At 33.8% G+C, this 24,842-nt stretch overlaps 3 protein-coding genes across 3 annotated transcripts; all 3 read right to left on the bottom strand.

Moving 5' to 3' along the window:
- Positions 1 to 477: 477 nt before the first annotated feature.
- Positions 478 to 7,005, bottom strand: LOC110835798 (uncharacterized). The gene is made up of 5 exons (XM_022076383.2): positions 6,796 to 7,005; positions 5,923 to 6,052; positions 4,806 to 4,891; positions 3,316 to 3,454; positions 478 to 1,708 (listed from the first exon to the last, which is right to left on the bottom strand). The coding sequence occupies exons 1-5, from the start codon at positions 6,844 to 6,846 to the stop codon at positions 1,395 to 1,397; spliced, it is 720 nt and encodes a 239-aa protein (XP_021932075.2). The 5' UTR covers positions 6,847 to 7,005; the 3' UTR covers positions 478 to 1,394.
- Positions 7,006 to 9,945: 2,940 nt separating this feature from the next.
- On the bottom strand, positions 9,946 to 16,400 carry LOC110835805 (uncharacterized). Its single transcript, XM_022076394.2, has 5 exons — positions 16,184 to 16,400; positions 14,144 to 14,294; positions 13,452 to 13,537; positions 11,661 to 11,799; positions 9,946 to 10,812 (listed from the first exon to the last, which is right to left on the bottom strand). The coding sequence occupies exons 1-5, from the start codon at positions 16,232 to 16,234 to the stop codon at positions 10,310 to 10,312; spliced, it is 930 nt and encodes a 309-aa protein (XP_021932086.2). The 5' UTR covers positions 16,235 to 16,400; the 3' UTR covers positions 9,946 to 10,309.
- A 1,422-nt stretch (positions 16,401 to 17,822) lies between these two features.
- On the bottom strand, positions 17,823 to 22,452 carry LOC110835804 (uncharacterized). Its single transcript, XM_022076393.2, has 5 exons — positions 22,169 to 22,452; positions 21,418 to 21,631; positions 20,211 to 20,293; positions 19,593 to 19,734; positions 17,823 to 18,227 (listed from the first exon to the last, which is right to left on the bottom strand). The coding sequence occupies exons 1-5, from the start codon at positions 22,235 to 22,237 to the stop codon at positions 18,034 to 18,036; spliced, it is 702 nt and encodes a 233-aa protein (XP_021932085.1). The 5' UTR covers positions 22,238 to 22,452; the 3' UTR covers positions 17,823 to 18,033.
- Between the last annotated feature and the right edge of the window lie 2,390 nt (positions 22,453 to 24,842).

Genomic DNA, 24,842 nt, shown 5'->3' with positions numbered 1-24,842 from the left:
TGAATACTATCTTCACTTCTTGGGTTTCCAAGTAGCCACTTTCAAAGAGATTTTTATGTAGCCATTTGTTTTCCTTATGCGAGTTGTGTACTTATTTCATCAGATTAATCTTCATAAAAGAACACTAATTCAATGTTATTGTTAAATCCTCCTTACTTTTTCCAGTTACAGTAAGTTGCAGTTTAAAAATGTTGTTTGTATTTATAGTTTATTCAGTGATGCTGCCAGTATTTCAGACTAACATCAAATAATAGGATTATAAGAGTAATGAATTGAAAATGATTTGGAACCAAACAGTTGTGGCTCCATTTAATGTATTGTCCCAGTATTTGACTGGGGAAAACCATGAAATACTTCAGTCAGGATAGGTGGTCTCCAGGCCATGACTAACCTGGAATGTACCAAATATGACTTAGGAGTACTAACCACTTGCCCATGACTCTCAGTATTTTGTATTTAAAATATAATTCTAGGCAATTTGATACAACTTATATTTAATAAAACATTTCATGTATAAAAATTTACAATAATTAATGTAGAGTGGTGAGCTCATAACTACCAATAGTATTAATGACTATGTCTGCCACAATGAATGAACTAACTTGCTTTTCCTTTCACATGAATAAATCAATTTATTATTAAGAATACAAAGAATTTTTATAACAAATGGAGTACTAGTGTTTTATCATCAATTCAGAGTTAGTGGCAATTCAACAGTACTCTGCATTCCTCTACTCCTATAACATTTTAAAAGATTACTTCAATTGACATTAGTTATAGCATAATACATTTATGTGTTTCTGTAAAACAACTGGTAGCTATAGATACATATCCTTTTGTTGAAAGAGGATATCACAAATGGGAAACTAGGAAATTCTCAAAAGACGTTTATGTAACAGAACTGTTGCATCAAAAACTTTGGTGTTATCTTATGTATAATATATAATTTATGTTCTGTATAGATTATGATGTAGCTACAAATGAAGTGTTGCAGCATTTATTAGATTAAAACGGCAAAGATAAGGGTGGATATTCAAGAACACCAAAATAATCTCAAAATATTTGCAGTTATATAACAGAGCTTTAAACATTTCTGGTAAAGGGAAAGCTCATTTCTGTATGTTGAAAAAATGAACAAAGTCTGCAACTACATGAATAAGTCATTATGAAACTTGGGCTTGGTGCAAAATATCAGCCCTCTTTGGCCTTCTCATAAGAATTTAGTCCTTCAGATGTCTCAAGTTTCTAGTCCATCATTCCTCTGGACACTGTCAGATACCTTCTCAACCTTCTGGACGCTATCAGACAACATCTCAGCACTGTCATCATTCTGAGGCAGCTCCTGGCCACTCTCAGGCAACTTCTCAGCCATTTGACTTTTCCCATTCTGCTCTTCAGTTCCCTGGCAACTCTTCAGCATTCTGAACTCTTTCCAGTCCCTCCTCAGCTTTTTGGCTACTCTCAGGCAACTCTTCAGCTCTTTGGCTACTCTCAGGCAACTCTTCAGCTATTTGGGCACTTGCAGGCACATCTTCAGTCCTTTGGGCACTTTCAGGTACCTCCTCATTACTCTGGGCACTGTCAGGTTCCTCATTTGTCCCGCAGATCCTCCCACATAGACTGAATCCCTCATCCTCATTTTGTGTCCTTTCACTTGACAATTCATCCACACCTTTGTGGACAATATATGCTGCAGCGTAAGTAATCCCTTTGGAACAAGAAACAAATAAGTAACTGACACATAGGACTTTTCTCTGCACTTATAGAAAGTTTAGATCATTAAGTATAAATTAACAAGGCTGGTTAATTTCTGTAATATAAATTTGCTTGTTTTGTGTATGTAGATTCATGAAGTATGCTGTAGTACAGAGTAAACACAACTAATTTTTATCACTCATTTTTGTTGAATCATTAATGAAAATAAATATATGAATTTCAGTTGGTGAGAAATTCCTAAAAATTAATTTGCAAGTCTGTGAATTAGACCACCAAGTAAATGTAGTCCACTCTACAAGCATAATTATCCATCCTTGAATGTGTTATTTGTATAACATTAATGTTAAAAGACATAAGTTTCTTTCTGTTCAAATGTCCTTAATGTTAACAGACAAGCTTAGCAGAATTATGAAGTTTTTATATTTATGATATAATTAATAAAAAAAAATTATGCTAATATCTGTTACATTTTATGTAGCACTAAATTATTTTGATTGTTATATTAGTACTTACAACTATGTTCACATTATGCCCTCTGTGATAAATCACTATAAATAGAACATAGTACATCTAAGATTATCTATGAGACAGTTTAGAGTCCATCCTAGAACAGCTTAAGAAATTTTGAATGTATCTCCTTGAAGGTCATCCTTCATTCCTCATTCCAGAAGGAATATAGTTCTACTCATCATTCTAGGAAATCTGTCTATGCAGTGAATACATTTGTTTTTATATATTTGTATGAATTATGGTTCACTCTTTTTTGTTGAAAGGATATACAGATTACATAACTCATACACATGTTACTGTAATGGTTTCAGTGACTCTTCTCAGCACTGCTTAAAATTCTCCTTTTAAAATTCACTTCTCTAGTACAATTTTAACCATGGGTGTAGGTACTACAATATAGGGAGGTCTCAGCTGTGCTCAGGCCTTGGAAATCAGGGGACCTCTTTCTGCATTCAGGCAACCCACAAGTGAGTAAATATTTATTTCATCAATGTACCTTATTGATAAATATATATAAATGGAAATAAGTAACAGTGGTAAGAAAGTTACTTCAAGATAATTTAGAAAGGTTTTGGAAATTTGAATGACTTGTACATGTGATCACGTCTAGTGTGTTTAGGGTTTGCTTTCAATGGGATTAAAGTGTAAAATTGACCAAATGCTAGGTTGCACCTGTTATCTCATAAGTTCACTACCCTAATAATTTTAACCATATTATATGAGGTAAGAAACAAGAATATCTGAAGAATTTAATAGCATTTCACTACCTAAAGTTTTCAAATATAAAATCATACTGTTATTGTTAAGTCTTGTCATGCAAATCTACTGGCCTTTACCATGATTCCCTAGTATGGGGAATATGATCAGAAGTTTTATGTGTATTGGCAGCTCATATTTTATATGTTTCACAAAAATGCAATATTTTCCAAACTAAACCACACATTTAAAGTGTTACAAGCAATGTTCATGCACGACTTAATTAGCTGATAGTATCAGAATAATAAATTGTTTGTGTTGCATTTGTCACATGATCTGTTAAGTTTATTTCATTGTTATGAGACTTGAATAGAAATCCATACATGGCATTACCTATGTTGAAACATGCTGGAAGGAGGATGTTCCGGTTCCAGAGTTTTTGAGTAATTAAGTAAAATAACAGGCTAGCAATCTGGAATAGACAACTACCAGTCTTGCATGATACCCATGGGACAGCATATCCACGCTGCTTCTGTACAGAAATACAAACACATTGCAGTCCGTCGTGGTAGTACCTCATCCGTTGCATCCCAGAATTTGTGGTTCTACACTTGTGGATTAAAGTCGTTTCCAATCTCACAAGGACATTTTATTTAGTTTTAACAGAAACAATTTAAAATATTATTTCTAACCAGGCATAAATATTCGTTCCATAATTTCAAATCAAAATGTAGAAAAAAATGTAATAGTAGATCTGAAACTTTACATTAAATTTCCTCTTCACATTGAATGAGTAGCAATGCCGAATCTCTTACGAGAGAATGGGAGCTGGCATAAAAGTTTAAAATAAGCTCTTCGAAAGCATCGACAGTTCTCCTGAGGGCAATAAACTTTATACAGTTCTATATTCTATGTACCTGTGATGGCGTTATGTACACCATAGACAGAGTCTAATGTCAAAATCATTACTGAATATTGAGTTTGAAAAATGTGGAATGAAGCAGCATTGTCCTAATTTCAGGTACTACTAAGACGTTTACTTGGAGAGGCAGAGAGAGAGAGACCACGAACATCTTAGGAAACCTGGTCTCCGGGCTGAGATTTAAAGACAGGACCTTCGGAATACGAAGCAGGAGTTCTAAACATGAACAGCGACTTTCGATATTGTGCAGACTTCTAAGGTATGTAATAGCATTTTATTATCACTCATTCAAGTGCCAATGATTTTATTATGATGACTTTGGAATGCGGGACTTCTTTTTGTGTTCCTTTCCACGTGTTGGGTGCATCAACTTTCACTAACCGGAGTAGGCGTCCATTCTAACACCGTAAAAGAACTTATTTTTTCAGTGCAATTGATGTTATTAAATCCGGGTGAAGTAAGTTCGTGTTCGCTAATTTAGCACAGTAATACTTTAGTGTTAATTGTAATCACGTGTGCCGTTAGAGAAACTTATGATATTCCTGGGAACACTAAGGTATGCTACCCGAAGTTCCAGGAAACCCTTCCTAAACTTATTAATGGTCCCTATGTTGTCATGTATTGTTTGACTAAAAGATCGCGAACAAATGTTTGAACATTTTGAAAATAATTTGGCTTGAGATGGTACACCATTCTTTGACATAAACAGAAATATTCCCGATCTGATACATTAACCAGTTTGATGCAAATTTGTGAGGAAAATGAAAGAGCAACAATTATAAGTAAAGTGACGTATATTACAAAATATCAGGATAATTACTTACAAAATTTATACGTTCTTTTAAACGTAAATTGTATTTATCACAATCGATTCTCAAATCCTTGTCTTCAAATTTTACTAGAATTCTTAATCAAATTCTTGAGAATTATCACAATTTCACATTAAAACAAATGTACTTACCACTACGAGCGCCCACAGCAAGAACATGCTGCATAGCCACTCCATCCCTGCATAAACGTAGCAGAGAGTTATAAGTAACTTGCGAGCTGGAAAAGCCAAGAAACACCAGAAGTCTTTGTTTAGAGAATGAACGGAGAGGCGAGAACAGTGCACAGAATTACTGCCACCAGAGCCCCCGAAGAACTTCCCTCTTTTTGTGAAAATGCCACTTTAAAGAGATCAGGTTCTGCAGAAAGCGCGCAAGTTTACGTCAGTTTGAACATTCGGAATTTCTTCTGATGAATATAGTTTAATTTGATTGTTGATAAATATTTTAATCACCGTTACATTTATGTACACTGTAACCAACACAAAAATTGTGTATACATGGAAGAGGCGGACTTGTTGGGAATTTGATCCTCAGTTCTTAATACGAGTCTCGTAGTTAATATCACACGATATGTTGAAATGTAATTTCACAGAGTACCGATAACAGCAAGATTTGGAGCTTTCACGGAGACTGAATGCACGAAATTTACTAATCAGAGATTATAATTTTACCCCAGACCAACAAATTTTATAGCATGATGCAGACTTCAAATGTGTTTCGCACTGAGTTTTCAAATTCAATTGCATTTTGACTCATGTACACCTTCAGTATGTTTTGTAGGTTTACTTTTGAGTGTGATTATCTTACCTTAATATTCAGATATTCAGTTCTACTCGTACTTGACAAGGTATGAGTTATATTGTAAATGTATCACGATTTCTAATATTTGAGCGATATTTCCTTAAATTACATTATCTGTAGTCAATTCCCTATGCACTGCTATGCTGGCTTCAGCCTCAGATATGTCAGCAAAGTTGGAAAGGAAGGTACTTCCACACACATGTTGAGCAAACATTTAAAAATATTATTAAATTACGTGTAGATACCATTTTACAAATTCAGTTCCAAACTCAACAGTTTTGGACTTGAGACCGCCTGAAACTTGCTTAGGCCCTACCGTTAAAAAATGAGCGAGTATTTGTTCATGTTTTCTTGTTACTACTATCGCAATAAAATATCTTGAAGGGAAAGCACTTTCTAAAAGAATTCCCTTCAACATGAATTTGCTAAAGCATATCATATACTTACAGGGACTTATAACCTCGTCAGGTTGAGTGGGATATGCGTAAAACATTTCTATATCAATTCCAATCAATACGGCATATTTAAAGGGAAAGGGATTGATTAGTTCCATTATGAACACGAACGCTGACAACACCTGCAATAAATATTCAGCATTAGATTACATATTTCCCTTTCTAAAAGTGGGGCAGGCGTTGTTTGTACATGCATAACCACTTGCAATTCTGAATCAGTTATCAAGTTTGTGTCTTTGTGACAGAAGCATTACTGTATTAACCCATTAGAGACCAGTGGTATCTCTGTGTACCACAGACTTTAACTTTAATTAATTCTGCATTTTGCCCGCAGTGTATCTTGTGTATTTCTTATGACTCTCAGAATAAACAGCGATTGTTTACGTGAGCAGAATTAACCGATTTTATCTTTTGAGAAAATGGAGCTTGAAGGGCTTAACTGCGACACTACTTCCACGAGTTCGTATATTTCAACTGCACACTTCGAACTACCAGCGCTTGTGATTTTGAATAAAATATATTCACAAAGGAGCTAAATATTTCTTTGTAACGGGCTTTAAATGAGCTGCAGAAACCGATTTCCCAGTTTTGGGATTTTCTCTTTCGTTCACGAAATTGATAGAGGTTCAGCCATATGAAGTTTAGCAAGTAAATGTTGACTTCAATCGTCTTCGAAACTCTTTTACCATGTTCTGTTACTACGTGCTGATATGCAAAATCATAATACACAGCAGATTCTTCGAATGTGTTCGGCACGCCTAATAACATACCAACACATCTCAAATATGAATTGATTAATAACAGAACCAAAAATGTATCTACTACATATTGCTCAAAATTCCTTCCATAATTGTGTGTTACTTACCATGTCCAATGGGGCGATAAATTTCGCAACTTTTTTGTAATTTATTCTCATTATTTAGCATAAATTGATTCTTACAAGCGAAGCTTTTGGAAGTCGCACAAGAAACTAATGCACGCTGGAACTCTTACTTAAAAATCCAATCAGAAGGAATACAGCTGTAGCCAGATCCGTCGCACAAATGCGAATGGTGTCCTGTGTATCGAGTTCTTTCTGGCCGTAAGACCACTGGTAAATACTGCAAGAATCCCAGAGGGAGCCACAGTGTTTACTAGTAGCGACAGTGCGTACAACAATTCTGTATCCAAATTAAAGCACCATTCATAAAATAAATAATGTTGCGACAAGCAGTGAAATCGTCCGTATTTTCAGGAATCTGGAATCATGAGTTTGAATTAAATTTTTAGAGTTCTGCAATTGAAAATAGCCAACAAATAGAATAAATTTAAAATATGTGTACTTCTTTCTGTGGTGTGGAAACTGCACTTTTATACACACTGTTGAAGTTGCATTTCGTCAGAAACGAGAATGTATTTTTTAGAAACATCAGAACATGTTTGCCTGTTTTCTAGCCATAGGCCTACCTCAAAATAAAAGAAGTCCGACAGTTCTCTAAATCTTATTCTTTTTCCGGTTTAACAATGTTTATACATTTTCCGGTATCCTTTTACGGGTCCCCAACTTTTTTTTTTAGTTGGCTTGATCTATGGATATTCGGTAGGACTCCTTGGACGAGGGATCGGCCCGTCACAAGGCTTCTACCTATACAGTTCTCTAAATAAATGCAATAATGTAATGAGCCTAAATTGCATTAAATAAGGAATCCTGCAAAACATACAAAATTTTAAGTTTAAAAAAATTAATAGAAATTATTGAAGACCTTAGTGAAATTAGTATTAATAAAAGTTTTACAATTATATTCGTTTGATATCAAGAATATTTGTACCAAAAGCGAGGTGCATTGCACGACTTTCAATATCCGTCACGTTGGTAGGAAATTAGAAATTGTGGGTTTAGGGTAGTGACCTGTGGGATTTACGTCCTTACCAAATTTAATTAATTTTCGTCCAGCTATTTGTTAGGTACTAAATGCAGCAATTGTATTTTAATGAGATCACAAATGTTGACTATCCGACAAGTCCTTCGTGGCTACTGAGACTGAATATCTTTCTGACTTTCACAAAGCTGAATGAAGTGAATCTTTCGTTCAAAGAAAGAATGTAATCACATTTAAAGCAATAGATAAACTGTCTTCGTTGTTACGAAAACGATAATTTTTTATCCTCGTCGGTTGAACAAAAAATTCTATCACGCTTATATTACGAAAATTGTGACTTTCTCGTTAAAAGGTGTAATTGGACGCGTTTATTTGCAGAGTAATTGGGCTGCATCTTCATGACTTGCGCTCCGATATCTAGGAATATTTCCCTTCAACAAATGACAATGTTTGGGACGAAATCCATTTTTAACAGGAGACAAGCTAGTCGATTTATCACGGCAAGATTATGAAACACTAATTGAAAGTTCCAACAAAAATAAGGATATTCACCAATTCATTTTTGAAGTTGCGTAATTCAAGAGTATCTGACTGGTAAAATGTGTGGTTCGTAGGTTGCTTTTCTGAACTAAAACATACACTCGCGATACTGATTTTTCACATTATCCTATAATCAAACGTCCTGGCACACCTAGTTTGTAAACGGGAGATCCCGAGTTAAAATCTGTGCTGCAGACGGGCTATCCTGATTGAGATTTTTCATAATTTTCTTCAGGCCTTCTAAGAAAATGGTGGGAGAATATGAGACTCTAGCTATTAAGCATCACTCCTAATGTTAAATTTATTTTCAGAGAACAGAAGTAAATACACTTCCCATGAATTAGGTAATGAATTGCATTTGAAATAACTACGTTTTTCAATTCTTATTTTCTGTCAGTAGGCTATAAGAAATCAAACCTTGTTGTCATGATTTAGGTAATTTATGTAGATACTAATTGTAAAAACTGTGGCATGTTCTATTTCTTATTTTCCATCATTGTGGGACAGGAGTTCACAACCGCTTAAGATCGTGGGCCACATTCGCATTGACGTACAGCTACTAGGTTGTAAATGAAGACAATTTATTGAAGTTTCGTGGCAATTTATTAAAAATTTCTAACGTAGTCACAAATTGTTTCACATTTTACTTTAAAAAATGTATTTATTTATTATTATTCACTTAATATTAAGTGGGGCCTCTTAATTTAGACAGTAATTATTTTCATTTACAGAAGACACAATATTACAAAATTCTATGTGGGCTTCCCACAATATACAGGCAGGTATACAGAACCCCTGCTATAAATGTCTTAGCCTTTTCCAGTCTATTTATTTCTATAAACATATTTTTTATGCCTTATACCCCATCAGGTGGGGCATAAAACAAGAAAGGGTAAAGTGTTTTATGAGTACATTAGCTTCTAGGATGGTCCAAGGTTGAGACTAGCTTGACCAGGGGGACAAACATGGGGGTTCCCTCACACCAGTCACTTGAAGATGGATGTAGAACCAAATTTCAAAACAATGTGGTTTTAATTAAAACAGACTACAGATATCCTATCGGAACTGCAGTCACCACATCAGGCTTATGGTCAACACCCTTGCCTGGTACCACGTGTTTTAGACTGGTTTTTGTTATCACAAACTATGTCGTGGTTATTGTTAATGAGTGATCAATAATTCTGATTGCTAACTATTTTTTGTTCCGATAATGATAATGAGCAAAGGAAGTGTATCATAGTTATGGCACATTACTTTTTCTAAATTTACTTTGTGTGAAAAAGTGATGTAAAAAATCATGGCCGCCCTCTTCCGGACTTACAAGTAGTTAAAACATCGTCGATCACGTATGTTTTTTCTCCTGATGTAAATTTACTTTTCATTTATTTATATTGTTATGTTAAAACTTTGCATACCGTGTAGTGTATTAGAATATAAAATAAGCAAACAAACAAACTATTAAACACTATCACGTGTATTTTTATAGTGTTTAATAGTTTGTTTGTTTTATATTCTATATTGTTATGTGTTGAAACACTATTCTGATTTTTCCTTCTTGTGCAGCATTACCACTGCTCAGGCTATATATGTAAAAATTACAATGATTATTACAGACACCAGCTGTTAACTTCTCACTGTTAATGATTGTGTACCAAACAACTTTTCTTTCACATCAGTTTTATTACAATAGATTAAAATGACAAAATAAAAGCTGAAATACTTACATTTATATAACAAATCTTAGAAAAGGAAATATTATAATATATTTTGCATAATTCAAATATTTTTGAAAAAGAGAAAACGCATTTCCGTATGTTGCAAGAAATGAGCCAAAAGCTGCAACTACAGAAACAAAGATATTAATTATGTACATGCTAAGGTGTATAAGTCTTCTTTATCTTGACTAGAAAAAATGGCTCTTAATCCAGACTTTTCAACAGTTTCAAATCCCTCTTCAGTACTCTGCATACTAGTGTTTTTCTAATCAGTGGTATTGGCACTGTCTGATCCCTCTTTAGGCTTCTGAGCACTGAAGGGCTCCTCTTCATCCCTCTGGGCACTGACGGGTTCCTCTTCATCCCTCTGGGCACTGACGAGTCCCTCTTCATCCCTCTGGGCACTGACAGGTCCCTCTTCATCCCTCTGGGCACTGATGGGCCCCTCTTCATCTGTCTGGGCACTGATGGGTCCCTCTTCAGCCCTCTGGGCACTGATGGGCCCCTCTTCATCCGTCTGGGCACTGATGGGTCCCTCTTCAGCCCTCTGGTCACTGATGGGCCCCTCTTCATCCGTCTGGGCACTGATGGGTCCCTCTTCAGCCCTCTGGGCACTGATGGTTTCTTCTTGAGCTCTGCTGATCCTTGTATAGAAACTCCTGCAGACTGTCTCACAGAAACTGTATTTCTCATCAGTATCTGATGACCTGTGCTCCTCCAGTTGATACACGGCTTTTGCCACAATTTGTAATGCAATGCAGCTATATACTAACAGAAGAAGAAACATATTACAATTACATGACATATTCCTAGAAGCGCAGGAAAATATAGGTTTTTGAATGGAAATGAATGATTGATTAATTGCAGTGATGTAAATATGCATACTTTGTATATATAATCTTTAAAATAACATATGTATTCGTTTAAAAATACACTTAGTGGCTGCAAATCCAAATACTTATACTCATCAAACGATTATTGTTTTAATCATTACATGCATGACATACATTTTATTAAGTATACTAATACCCTTTTATATGTTTACATCATGTCATCTGTGATAAATTTTTATAAAATTGTTTTCTGCAGTTCTAAGGCCCTTTTTAGACTATAAATTTGGTATGTCATATTACAGGAGAAAAATGTTTATGAAGTGCATAGTGATGACTAAGAATTGATGAATACATTGGTTTAGTCTGTTTTAATAGGTAAACAGGAGGTCCAATCTCTGACAGGTTATATTTATTTATTTTTGTAATTGTAATCTAAACATTTTATTTCCCCTAACAAATTTTAACAAATTTGAGTGAAAACTAGATTTTATATCTTGAATATACTTGCCTAGATAAAATTGTTCATGATTAGTCAAGGGAGGAAGTGAATATGTTTTGTATAAATGTCATTGTTTTTACTTTACATAATATAGCATTTACAAAAATTGAATATTTTACAGACATCCAAAACCATACAAGAATTTGAGAACATACACAGGACAGAGCTTTATACTTTCCTAAAAAATTGCCAACTGTTTCAAAGGTTACCAGATATGTGCATGCATGCCAAATTTTATTCAGTATCACAAAAATATTAAAATATAAAGTTGTATATAACATTACCTATGCTTAAAGATGTTGGTATGACAATACTTGGACTCCAGATTTCATTAACCACAAAGTAATATGTTAAGCAACCAATCTGCAGCAAAAAACTGGAAAACTTGAATGACATCCATGGGTCAGTATATCCAACCACATTCTGCACAAACATAAAGAACAATTTATAATTAATCACACTAATATCTCCTACTCTGCATCCTACCATTTGCTTCAACACTTAAGGCTTAATTGGTAAACCACAAATCTGTTTGGTTCAGATTTGAACATGGCTCATACTACAAGAAATCTCTTGTTTCTCCAAATTGCTTATCCCAATTCTTATTTATTAGGGGAATGGGATTTAAGTTAAACGTTCCACAGAAAAAATTAATCAATATATCTGACTTTTCAATTTGTAAGTGGTTTTCAGGTGTTTAAATTTAGCTAATCACCAAGATTTTTTTAATATATGTAACCATTAAGATACCATCTTGTATTTTTAACCACTGAAGACCATGGCTTTATTCCAGTGATATCCAAATCATCTATTTTCAATTTTTCAGTAACAACAAATGATACCGCAGGCATCTTTCCCCTAATGTTAGTTCATCATAAATGTGATACCTTATGCTATCAATAAAAGTTATGATAAAATTACAGGTAAGGTAGTATATTTGCGTCATATTGTGAATTAGGTTAATATTTTAATATTTTCCGTCAAATCACAATTTTTAATAAGATAATAAAATATAAAATATTTAAAATATCATTTCACGTTCCGCATCGAATGATCGATTTACAAATTGGAACGTTTTTTACGACATGTTTCGGTTATATTTAACCGTCGTCAGGTATAAATTAGATTGGTAAATTTAAAACTCAAATTGCAATCCTTTACAATGTTATGCAGTTTATTGAAGATGTTCTTATCAGATTACTCTTATATATTAGAATGAAGGTAATTTGTTTTTTATATGTCGTGATTCATCTGATGTTCAATATTAGTCTGTAAAGCAATGATTTAAAGAAAAATATTAATAAATATGGAGTAATATAGAAAGCAAAATGATGGAAGTAAATAAATAGTAGAATGTATAAGTAAAATAAAGTAAATTAATTTAATAAAAACATACCGGTGATGAGTTGATAGAGACATGAAGTGTCTAGCAGAAGACATCTAGAAGTATTACTGTGTCGGGTCGAGGTTTAATACTGAATTGCGGTTGCTCGTGTAAATCGATCATTTGATGCGGAACGTGAAATGATATTTTAAATATTTTATATTTTATTATCTTATTAAAAATTGTGATTTGACGGAAAATATTAAAATATTAAAATTACAGGCTAAATATTATACAATACAGAAATATAAATAGACCCATTCTATTTCCAGTGATGCTCATTCTGTCAGGCATGTGTGTATTTATTTGGGAATACGTTTTATCACCATTTAACTGTAACTTTAAGATCATTAATCTTAGAACTCTCCTTATCACTCAGTTAGGAGAAAAAGAGTATAATATTCTCATTGAATTTTGTATGTTAATGAAAATGTTTAAACCAGGGCTTAGAACCATGTGAAATAAAGATATTGTTTAGAGAGTAATCTCGTGTTCCATTTCAACAGTTTAAGAGTTGTGAAAGGTGTAATAATTAGTTTGAACAAGTTTACGAAATGCAATAATTAAAAAAAGTACAAAGTATACAGATTATCACAATTCATGTGCAATGTGAAGTTAAATGTACTGCACAAAATATCAATCATTATTTGTTTAAATATCTGGTAATAAATTTTACTTTAAATTGACTTACTTTTATGAACCCCCATAGGAGGAATGCAGAGCACACAGCCTCTGATATTGCAAACATGGAGGTTAGAGTTACAAAGAACTCACGAGCTGGAACATACGCCAGAAGTCTGTTAGGTTAGCAACATCACAAACAAGAAAATGCAGAGATGAGAATAATAGTGGACAAAATTACTGGCTTTGGTGCCCCCAAACGTCTACATGTCTTTTGTACAAAGTATGTTGCTTTTCAGAAAAATGCTATTTTATAAAATATTAGTTTCTAAAGAATGCACCTAGGCTTATTATCTGTTTGAATGGTTGACTTTTCTTCCAGAAAAATAACTTTTTTAAATTCCGGATAAATATTCAGCCCCCATGTTATCTACAATGCGTAATTTATATCAGAGATTATGATGAATACAGGAAGTTTTTAGATATAAAAATGTAAGACTTGCTCAAAATTGTTATTTTAACACTTTAATTTCAGTCTCGTTATTAATACTTGGTACCAGGTATCACACAATAAATTTTTTGAACACTAAGAATAATGGAACATCCTTACTATTAAAAATTAAGGCATATTTGGTCATTACTTTCTCTGCACTATCTGACACATAGTATGAAGGGATGGCAATTTCTATAACATTTTCCTCAATATGAATTTACCAAATTCCATAAAGTAGACGAGATTTCTAAAGCTTTTCATATACTTACAGCTGTTTTCTACATCATGTTTATCGGTATGATTGTAATTATTTGTATAAAATATGTCAACATCAATTCCAACAAATATAGCATATTTCCCTAATCGTATGTCGTCTGATGGTTGGAACACCCATATCATAAACACAGCAACCGAAAGGTACTGCAATAAATGCATACACAGCATTAGATTAGGCCAACATGCGTCTCCTATTAAACATATTCACTTTAATTTGCTTGTGGCCTAATTATGGGCACTGTCATTAGCTCAGACTATACAGCAGAAATAATAGGCAGATTAATAAATGGACACAATTTGAAGGTATATTGGAGCGAGTTTTCGAGTCTTAATGGCAGTATATACCTGAAGGAACTGAGGAAAACGAACATAAACATTAGTCAGGACAGTAAGTTTCCATACAAAGATTTGACCTCCCAATCAACAAGCAGGAGTAGTAACCATTCAACCGTCATGTTCCGTCCTTTTTATATGGACCAATGATACGTGAGCCTAATCACTTTATTATAATTTTAAGTCAACATCTAAAGTGTTTCTCTGTGTATCTGCATGCATTAACTGTGCTACGTCCATCAGTACATGTATTTCAGTTGCACACTTCGACATATTGGAGCAGGAACCTACTGCTAATGTTAGCGATATCACGAAATTTGAATACTGTTTACTAAATATTTCAGTACTATTAGCACAGGATAAATGTGAAAAAAAAACTGTTAGAATAGACATGTATCCATCATAACGTGTTTATATCCTACTTCACTATTAATTTCAGACTTTCGAATACACGCCAGGCTTTTCTCCTGGTAAAATAACTGGGGTTTTTCCTCGCCGCTCATCCTTTTAAATCCCGTATCATGCGCCTAACATTTTAATTAAATTAAAAAATAAATAGAATATCCTAAGCTTATTATGTCTACTAGATGAAATGTCCTACATGAAACTTTTGAACAAATTAAAGTTTACGCAGTTCATAAACGAACATTACGATAAAACAAACAAAATTCTATTTCGGAAAGACTGAAGGAAATAGGCCACTCTAATCTACGCGTATGTAACGAGAACAGAATTGTAATGGATATTAGGGAAACAGGTTTGGAGGATGTGGATTGGACTCATGTGAACATGGTAATGACATTCCTTGTGCCATAAAAGCATACTGTTAGCGTCTTAAGAATGAATTTGCCAATATAATTTCATTAGAAAATGACACGTCGCCGAAGAAATGTCCAGTGCCTTAAGTCCGTAAAACTAGTACATGTATCTCTAACGAGACCCAGCCGACCATAATGAACCAAATCGTGAAAGTCAACAACTTGCCATATAATTTCTATAAATATCGGATAGTTTCGGATTTGAACTACGTAAAGACATGACCATATATTGTTTAGCTTTAAGCAAGTACTAACCGACAAACTATGAATTCCCAATATATAAAATCATGCATACAAACAAAACTGTTTACATGTATGATTTCAGGTTTTCACAGCGGTGAATATAAAACTGTTTACACTTTCAAAGTGTAAACAGTTTAAACAGTTTTGTTTGTATGCGTGATTTTATATATTTAGATAACACTGAACGGTATGCAAGGTTTTAAGATTGTGAATTCGCAGCTAGCTATAAAACTAGTAAATTAATGGAGACCTAGATGAATCCTTGTAGCTCTGATTGTGGATAAAACATGCCTATGGTGGAGCTAAATGGTTGTGACAGATTTTTGATGCGTTGCAGATGCTGCTTTCTCAGTTTTGGCATTTTTCTCTTAAGTTATAAAATAAGGGCTGATTTATAAATTTAGAATTTCAGTTCATGACCAACTGCTTCATGATTGATAATTTTTAAGTCTACTTTTATAAATCGTTCCTTTAGGTAGAAATAGCGATTTGTCATGTAAAGAAGATCCTTCAAAACGTGTACAAAACAGTAATAACAATTTTTTGAAATGTGTGCTGATGACTGGTCAAATCATGAATGCTCGAAAACCTATTATTGTCCATTCGACATTAAAATATCTTCTATAGATTGTGACTCACCATATCCAGCGTAGCGAGAATTTTCGCAAACTTTCTGTAATCTATATCCATTATATAACAAATGTATTCTATGAAACAATTGAGCTTTCTATTGACAAACGAAGTCAATGAAAGTTTTACAATTTGAAAAGACAGCCAAAACTCTTATTTAAGAACTGAAACCGCGGTGTAACTCTTGCCAGATCCGTTGCACAAATGCGAATGGTGTCTTCTGGATCGAGTTCTATCCAACCATATGACCACAGGTAAATACTACAAGAATCCCAGAGGGAGCCACATCATTTATTAGTAGTGACAGTGCGTACAACAATTCTGTATCCAAATTAGAGCATCGTTCACGTATTAAATAATTTCCTAACAGTTGAAACGTCTATTTTTATAAAATCTTTAAACATCACTTAGGCTTTGAATCATTCGTAAAATAAAATAAAATGAAAACAAACAGTATAAAATAATTGGCCAGTAAATCAAATTACGACACTGTTCACTTTTCTGTATGATACGGCAATTCCATTTTTATACACACTGTTGGAGCTGTTTTCCGTCAGTGTGGAGACTGTTTTTTCTAGGGGTGTAAATTTTTACCTGTTTTTGCTTTAGTCATCTGTTCTGTTTTAGTGTTTACAGAGTGACGAATTCGGGATGGGACAGCGTAGCTTATTGGGCCATTCCGTTGTCGATACATGTCTCCGTTTTATACATATTGGAAAATTCATTGTATTTTGACATAGTTTATTTTTCCAAGGGTGCAGTAACAGGCAAAATATTGTCAACGATACAAACTTAGAAGTAAATAGAAACGCGGGAGTATTTATGCATTAATATAAACGAATATACAAATCAACTCTATATCTTATTGAATTATGTGAACTGAGCTTATATTACGTCCAAGAATATCCTTCTGACATTGAAACCAAAGTCAGTGACCTTCATTTCAAAACCCTGTCAATCGGAGCCATCCTGAATGAGTTCAGCTCAGATCATATCTCCTTAACCTGCTTTCCTGAAATACATTTGAGCATCTTTTTCTGATGTCGGTTCATTAATTCCTCCAATCATAACTGCGTACGTCTTATTACCCTGAACTGTGCTTAATGTTTTACACACTTCGGCTTCGATTTCCAATCGATATTTTTAATCACCATTTCTACAACGGTTTTGGAGCCCGTAAAATTATATTACTTTATTTTAATTTTTTAATTTGTTTATTTTCTTTCTTCCTATATTCTAACGAGAAAGAGAGAGGCGATTTGAATAAAATCATCCAAGGGATGGTTCAGATGCTCAAAGTATATTTTCAGGGTCTCAACAGACATTTAATTTCAGCCTCTGTAAGGTTCTGTGTGCATCTTATGAAGCCTAAGATATGAATTTAAAATCTCCCCCTTTGCTTTGCAATGTTTTATAAAAGGTACGTGATAGAGTAGTCTGAAATAGTGAATTTATAAAGATACTGTCAGGGAAGTTTATGGATGTTACCTTAAACATGACCTTTCTAGTACTAGTGTCTTTTACTTTATCATAAGATTCATTATTAAAATGTATTTCAAGTTGAGCAATTTAATAAGTTTTCACCATCAGTTACGGGAAAAGAATCATAATGTAAATGGTTCTGTAAGGGACATAATATGTAAATATATTTAATAAAGCATACTTTTATATTATAATATAAAAATATTAACACACATTTTTATAAATACAATAGGATATTATATAGTGTCCATTCAGTACTTTTTACAGGATTAATGGAATGAAGCAAAATATTAAACATTTCACTGCAACATTCAATACTGCTTTCAAGTGTTCCGGAATCCGAAATGAATAATCTTGTTGAATTTTTATACGTAAAATTAGATGATGAGTGCTGGTTCACTGGTTACAATTACTATTGGTAGCTGTGGAGAATCAGATAACTTGTCTATGCATTTGGATACTTCAGTTGATTTGGTCATCACCACAGCATGTGGAATATCTTCACATAAGCCTTCTCTGTTCCATCTCTCCTGAGCTCGGAACACAATATACCAGAAGTAGATTGTGACCACTAGAACATTAAACAATTTGAAATTTATCATTATTTCATGCATTTGTAGGTGTGGAATTTTCAATTATGGTCTTCAAGTAAACTGTGTGGACAGACTTCTATACTGATGCTGGGGCAGCAGACCCCTCCAAAACATTGGTAACCACCTACATGACTGTGTGTTATTGCAACCCAGATCAAAACTTGAAATTTATAATTGTTTTATTTAATTTTTACTCTGTTAAAGTTAGATAGTGAGGTCAAAAAGTGATTATGTAACAGTAAAAATTGTAGACAATGATCATTCATACAAATTTATCCCTTTAAAACAAAAAAATTGTTTCATATATACTTTCTGATGTTTGATATTTCAGCTACCAATGACCTCACACAATTAATTTGTATGTAATTTAATTGACAACTACATACTTCAACATTTATTATGAAATTCTCATCAGTGACAGTAAGTTGACTATGCACTTTCCCAGAGATTCAAAAAAGGGCGCTGATGTCAAAATAAAATATCAAAGAAATTGTTTATTACAGATTTGCTTCCGCAGAACAACTAAACCGTTACTCTATTTTTTAGTGTTGGAACATTTATGGCAATGCATTTGTCAAAAAATATTAAATCTTTGCCTAGAGAAGTGTATTTTTCCTTATGACAGCATATTTAAGAAGTGGATTTCGGCTTTTCATTTCTATCACTGCTTTTATTGCTCTATTTCCTTCCCTAATTCCCTTTCTTTTTATTTTATAATTTATCCCCCTATTCCTGTACTTAATTTGTTTTCCTTCCTTCCCTTCGTTATTTCTTTCTTTCATTTTTTGTTTAAGTTCCTTCCTTCTGTTTTAATCCCTAGTCTTCCTCCTTGATATAGTTCACTTTATCCCTCATACATTTTTCTTTTCTTTTCTTCCTGATCGTAGGCAATTTATTGCATATTTCTACTCCGAATGTTATACAAATTATGCTAATTGTCTATTCAACTAGCATAATTTCGGCTTAAAACAGGTATCATTGTTATAGCATCCGTAGTACTTGTCTCATTTGTCTTTGTCACGTTATGTATCTAAAGCTACAAACCACCTTGAAAAGATATTCCAAGCAACGTGACAATAGCATTAAAAGGATTTTTGGAAAATAATTTCCAGCAATATTCCCAGGCATGGAAAAGATATTGGAATGCGTGAAGCTTATAGTGTCAGAAGTCAATTACAGTACTCCTGTAGTGACCACATCCGCAAATTTTTAAGTGACAATATATATTGTTTATCAGGTTAGATCTTGTACATCTCACATTGAAAGTTATTGTGGTGTGTGTGTGTGTGTGTGTGGCTATTTATTCTGAATGGTGTACTCATAATGTCAAGGTTGTTTATTACCCATATTCACAATGGCTGCAGTAAAAACTCCTGCGTCCAGCTCATTCTGCTTATGTATGACATAATACACGTAGCCCAGGACTTGCACCGATAAGCTTCCTGTCTCACATAAGAACCATGGTACAGTGTAACACCTCTTCTCCTGTAAGGTGATGTAAAAGAACTTGATTGAAGTGAAGCTAGAAGTTGCTTACAAATCTTTTTCTATCAAATTCACTGTTGGTTATAAAATATTAAGGCACGTATGAATTGCATTTAAAAAGAAACAAGTCCCTAGTATGAACAAACAAACAAAAGAGAATAGAGGCCAGAATTACTAATAAATAAATTATCATTAACTTATGAATGATGAGTTGAGGAAGGAAGCAGTTATGACCTATTTTAAGGGACTACTCCTGCATTTTTCTGAAAGAACAGCGAAACCATGAAAAACTGAGTCAGGTAAGTCATCCTACTGGCTGAGAATCAAAACCGATGTAGAAATATTTTTATTGTCTATTCATATTTATAGTATCTCCACAATAGTTTTATGCTTGTCATTACTATCTCACTGGGAACAATTGAAATTATTTAATGATAAAAGTTTTATTTACATTTTCAATTAGACAATTATCTTACCACTATGGTGCCCCAGATGAGCAGAGCATTGGCCAGCACTTGTGCAAGTGCAAATAAGAAGCATATAACTAGAAAATAATTGGCTGAAACACACAGAAATTTGATACATTTACTGCTCGAACAGTCATTTCTTTCTGATGCATTCACAAGTTTCAAAAACCTGCTTATTAGTGCTGCATGTCTATCTGCCCATGTGTCTCTCCTCTTGCAAGAACTCAAGAACTGCTCAGTAGATTGTCATGAAACTTGATAATGAAGAACTGTCTAATGTTTGTTGAAAATATTTAGTTAAAATCTAACAAATAACAGCCCTTTATATGAAAGCCTACTAGCATTCCAGTGTGTGGAAGTGACTTTGAAACCACTTTGCAGGGGTAATATCCAGACAGACTGCTGCCCATGCAACAAAAATTGGGAATCCCCCATTATGTCATCACCCAGGCAGACGGGGGTCGGAAACGCAAACGTAAAGATCAACTCCTGATGTCACTGGTGGCATTTTCAAAGATCAAAGATTATGTTTTAGTGGAACAATCAGCCTTCTATAATTAATTATGTTACTTATAACAGATAATTCATGAATGTAGGCATAATATATCTTAGGGGCCAAAATTGTTATGCTATGTGTACATTTCTTAAATTTTGATTATGTAAGTGAAATAAGGCTGGTGTCACTGTTATTGTTATGGTGGTGGTTGTTATTATGGAAGTGAAATTTTCCGTGAGAGTGTATCTATCCTGTCTACAACTAAACATAATTTTAATTTTATATTTCTTGAATTTAGCATTCTGAATAATATTACAAATATATTTTCAGAATATTGTTGCAGGAGCAACGAAAAGTTTTACAATTTCTGACTAATGCTACTAGTTCAATTAGAGGATGTTTTTGTTAATGCTTCAGAACATCGATTTAAGGAAAGTGCACACTTGTTTAATGGTTTTCATTAATTTGAAACTTTATGGGATATTCGAGGAAAAAGTGAGGCATGCATCCAAAAAGTTGTTCCCTTCTAATTGTAACGCAGCTAAGTCATGAAAGATAAGTACAAAGTGCGTTTAAAAATGTCATATGTTTAGAACACTAACTCAGATTCATAAGGAAGTCTGACTGAAACGTTCCAAATGAAACATTTCCATAAAAAAGAATATATTCAACCTTGACTTATGTACATTGTGACATACATAAAACGTTTCATAAACTTACATTCAGCCATTCCCTTAGTAATGGTACTGTTGTTCTCAATTACTGAGTTATTGAGCATTATAATTTTACTGTCATTGCGTTTCATAACAGTAGCATTATCTTCATTAGTGTCAAATTCTTCAATATTAATTCCCAGCAGTGCGATGATTTTGCCACGTCCATCATGATGAGCGAGCTCTGATATAAGTTGTGACATTACAATCACTGAAATAACCTGTAAGAAACACACATTCATCGATAATCTGCCTTGCTATTAGTGATAACTGTCAAAGGGTTAAATGACTGTAAGAAGTCTACAAGTCTGCACATGTGCTTTAGAATTTTCTACATTTATTGTGACATGTTCATGTATGTTCATTCATCAGCATTTAACAAGATCCAAATTACTTGATCAATTTGGATCGACCTCGGTCAGGTATTATGATGTAAGGTTGTCCCCTGAATATCCCCCGTCCCTCCAATTGTTTGTAGTTGATATCATGAAGTTACAGGAATCCATAAGGTACATTTACCAAGTTATGCAATATTTGGATAAAACTCATTTATTTCGATATACTCAATAAAATTTATGCCCGTTAAAAGTGCGGCATCAATAATGTTATCCACATGTTGACAGCGGTCGAAATGCAACTTTTCAGTGCCACCCCAAGGTTGCATTTTACCTGTTGATGTGGATCCCATGAGTAAGAAATATTTAATAAAATCTTAATAGTTTGGTTTCAAAAATACATTTTATATACACTACACTCACCAATCCAAACACACCAACAAACCTCGCAGCTACCGTAATTTCTAAACGACACATCTCCTTCTTGCACATCACAAGCTTTTCATAAAATTACTCAACTTCGTTCAATGTGCACTAAGTTAACAGAACTTTTCGCTTGAGTGGACGTGTCAGCACCAAATCTTTAATAATTGTCATACGTCCACGTTTTGTTGCACAAATGCGAATGAAGCCGTGTTCACCTTGCCCTCTTAGTGAAGAATACAAAGCAGACAGGAAAACTCTGTCTGTTACCACGAAACGGGAATGCCGCTATGTTTATCATCACAACCTCTGAACAGATTCGACAGACTGCGTAAAAATTACGTTCCTATATTTAATTATTATTAATGTTTTCATCTCTTGTGTAACACACAGCGCATATACCTGCGTTTTGAACATAACAGAACTTTTTTCTGAACTTCAGTTTAATGTAACATAAGAATAACCTTAGATAACGAAGAAACTTATGCTATTTATTATTTATTCACGATAAGGTAACTCTGAAACACACTGTCAGACTAGTATAGTGACCATGTTTTTTTAAGGTTTTCATAGATGAGTTTCGATCTCTTCCTGAAACAAGTTTTTCTTCTATGCCGTGTCTGGTGGGATTCAAATATACATAATTTAAATGAATTATTGAATGGAAAAGGCCGAATACCACGTTGTATTCTTTCTTCATATTCATTCATTTGTCCAGTAAATCAATATACAGTGACATTGGACATGTCATAGATCAAGGTAAAATACAATAAATAAGGAATACAAGACATGATTAAGACCTTAAACAAAGGAATACACATTAAATGCGAACTGATTACAGATGTATATAAAACACAGATATTTATTAAAAATGAAGTAAAAATAAAAAAAACAGTCAATTGTCAGATCTTATAACACAGTCGTGTATAAATCCATTAAACATACAAAATAAGGATCTGCAAAGTAAATCAGGCATCCTCAGGAACAAAAGAAACAAAAATCTCAGATGTCATTATGAGAGGAATTGTCATTTTCTTTCTTCAGTAGCACCCTTTTAGAAGTAGCTTCTTCAGTTTCGTTATAAACAGTCGATGATCTCTTATCGCATTGATTTGAGCTGGGAGTTTGTGGTTCTATCTCATTGTTAATTACACTCTTCTCGCGTGCACGTGATTTATTTCATACCATAACTGATCTACTAGAGTAAACCGACTCTCTTTCTAAAGGATTCCTACAGACGTCTAAAGAATTTATTGTTTCAGAATTTTGAATCAGAATAGGCCACAAACAGTCCATAATTTTTAGATCTGTTCAAGGAAGAACAAAGACAAGAAATCCAACCTGTCACACTTTTAGATTATGGCACACTTTTACCACATTTTTCTTTTATTGTTGCACGAAGGATAGGCTTGTGGATCGTAACGTTTGAGAGTTTAACGAAAGGTGAATTCGGTTACACAATGTGATTTAGATATTTTTACAGCCGTCAGTTATTTCAGAAAATCTGTGCTTGGAAGGATCGCCGTGAGTGTGCGGCAACTTCTCCGGTTTCCGTGTTATGCACTTAGTCTAAACGAAATATTGTAGGCGATGTTGAATTAAAAGTGCTTGTAACAAAGGTTCGTCATTTTTAGAAATGTTTGGAAAAAGTGCATGAAATGAAAATCTAATGGGGGGGGGGGGAATCATGTATGTCGTGCGTGTTCTTATATGACGCTGCTTAACCGATTTGTTATGAAATTTACTGTTGGAAGTCTGCACTGGAATTTGAAGGGGAATTTTAATTTTGAAAACATATGACGTCAGCATCACCTCGATTATTACACATAACAAATAGAATCCTCTACAGAGCAAAGTAGACCAAAAAGAAGCTATATTTTTAATATATTAACTATTTAATTTATGAATAGTTTATAAATTTTGCCTAAACAGAATAATATCAAATAACTAGAAATATCGCGAAATCTAAGTGATATTAATGTAGTGTTAGTGGCACTGAACAAACATTAAGGGAAAAACAGTGAACTGAAATATGTAGGACAGACATTGATTTTTTATTGTACTCAATATGTAACACCAATGAGTATATGTGCTAATGATGGCCCAGACCAAAACACATCTACCATATATAATGAAGGAAGACAGTGTTACCATATGAAAATGTTATAATTTATTCTTTAAATTATTTTAAATATTAATAGATAAAGAAAATGTAGCTGCCCCACTGACACATTTAGCAATGACAAGGTGATATATTTGAGGCTGATAGAACAGTGTAGAAAGTGAACACGGAGCATTTTGGGAGACCTTCCAGGTCAGGTGATAAGTGCCGAGTGTTAACAAGCATTTGACAGCCTCCAAGTCTATTAGACATTTTCATGAGACTAACTAAAAAACCAGTGTCAGTTGTGTTCTAGAGAGTGCAAAATGAAAATTTTAGTACTGTGAATGAAGATGATTCAGAACAATATGATTTTTGTGAGGGGTTGTTTGGGTGTGTATGATAAAAATGAGTTTTCTGGGTGTTTGGTCTGATGACTTTTTAAAATTTAATGGTACTGTAAACTGGGAACAGTCTCTCCTGGGTCTGAGAATATCTACATACAAGAAAAGTAAAAGCAGTCAGTCTATCAGGAGTATCAATATGATACAATCTGTCTTCCAGGTAAATGTG

This window comes from Zootermopsis nevadensis, unplaced genomic scaffold (genome assembly GCF_977971745.1).
Source record: "Zootermopsis nevadensis isolate Lab colony 2312 unplaced genomic scaffold, Znev_1.0 Znev_ptg000029l, whole genome shotgun sequence".
Lineage (NCBI taxonomy): Eukaryota > Metazoa > Arthropoda > Insecta > Blattodea > Termopsidae > Zootermopsis > Zootermopsis nevadensis.
The sequence above is the reverse complement of the archived record's forward strand: the minus strand, read 5'-3'. Positions and strand labels throughout refer to the sequence as shown.

Excerpts from the sequence above, each read along its gene's own strand:
- LOC110835798 (XM_022076383.2), bottom strand. The coding sequence starts at position 6,846 with ATGAGAATAAATTACAAAAAAGTTGCGAAATTTATCGCCCCATTGGAC. Across the intron at positions 3,455-4,805 it reads TGCTGTGGGCGCTCGTAGTG|AAGCAGCGTGGATATGCTGT; the intron begins GTAAGTACATTT and ends ATTTCTGTACAG. Across the intron at positions 1,709-3,315 it reads TCCAGCATGTTTCAACATAG|GGATTACTTACGCTGCAGCA; the intron begins GTAATGCCATGT and ends CTTGTTCCAAAG.
- LOC110835805 (XM_022076394.2), bottom strand. The coding sequence starts at position 16,234 with ATGGATATAGATTACAGAAAGTTTGCGAAAATTCTCGCTACGCTGGAT. Across the intron at positions 14,295-16,183 it reads TTCTCGCTACGCTGGATATG|TACCTTTCGGTTGCTGTGTT; the intron begins GTGAGTCACAAT and ends CATTTATTGCAG. Across the intron at positions 10,813-11,660 it reads ACCAACATCTTTAAGCATAG|TATATAGCTGCATTGCATTA; the intron begins GTAATGTTATAT and ends TTCTTCTGTTAG.
- LOC110835804 (XM_022076393.2), bottom strand. The coding sequence starts at position 22,237 with ATGTGCAAGAAGGAGATGTGTCGTTTAGAAATTACGGTAGCTGCGAGG. Across the intron at positions 20,294-21,417 it reads TACTAAGGGAATGGCTGAAT|CCAATTATTTTCTAGTTATA; the intron begins GTAAGTTTATGA and ends TGTGTGTTTCAG. Across the intron at positions 19,735-20,210 it reads TCATCTGGGGCACCATAGTG|GAGAAGAGGTGTTACACTGT; the intron begins GTAAGATAATTG and ends ATCACCTTACAG.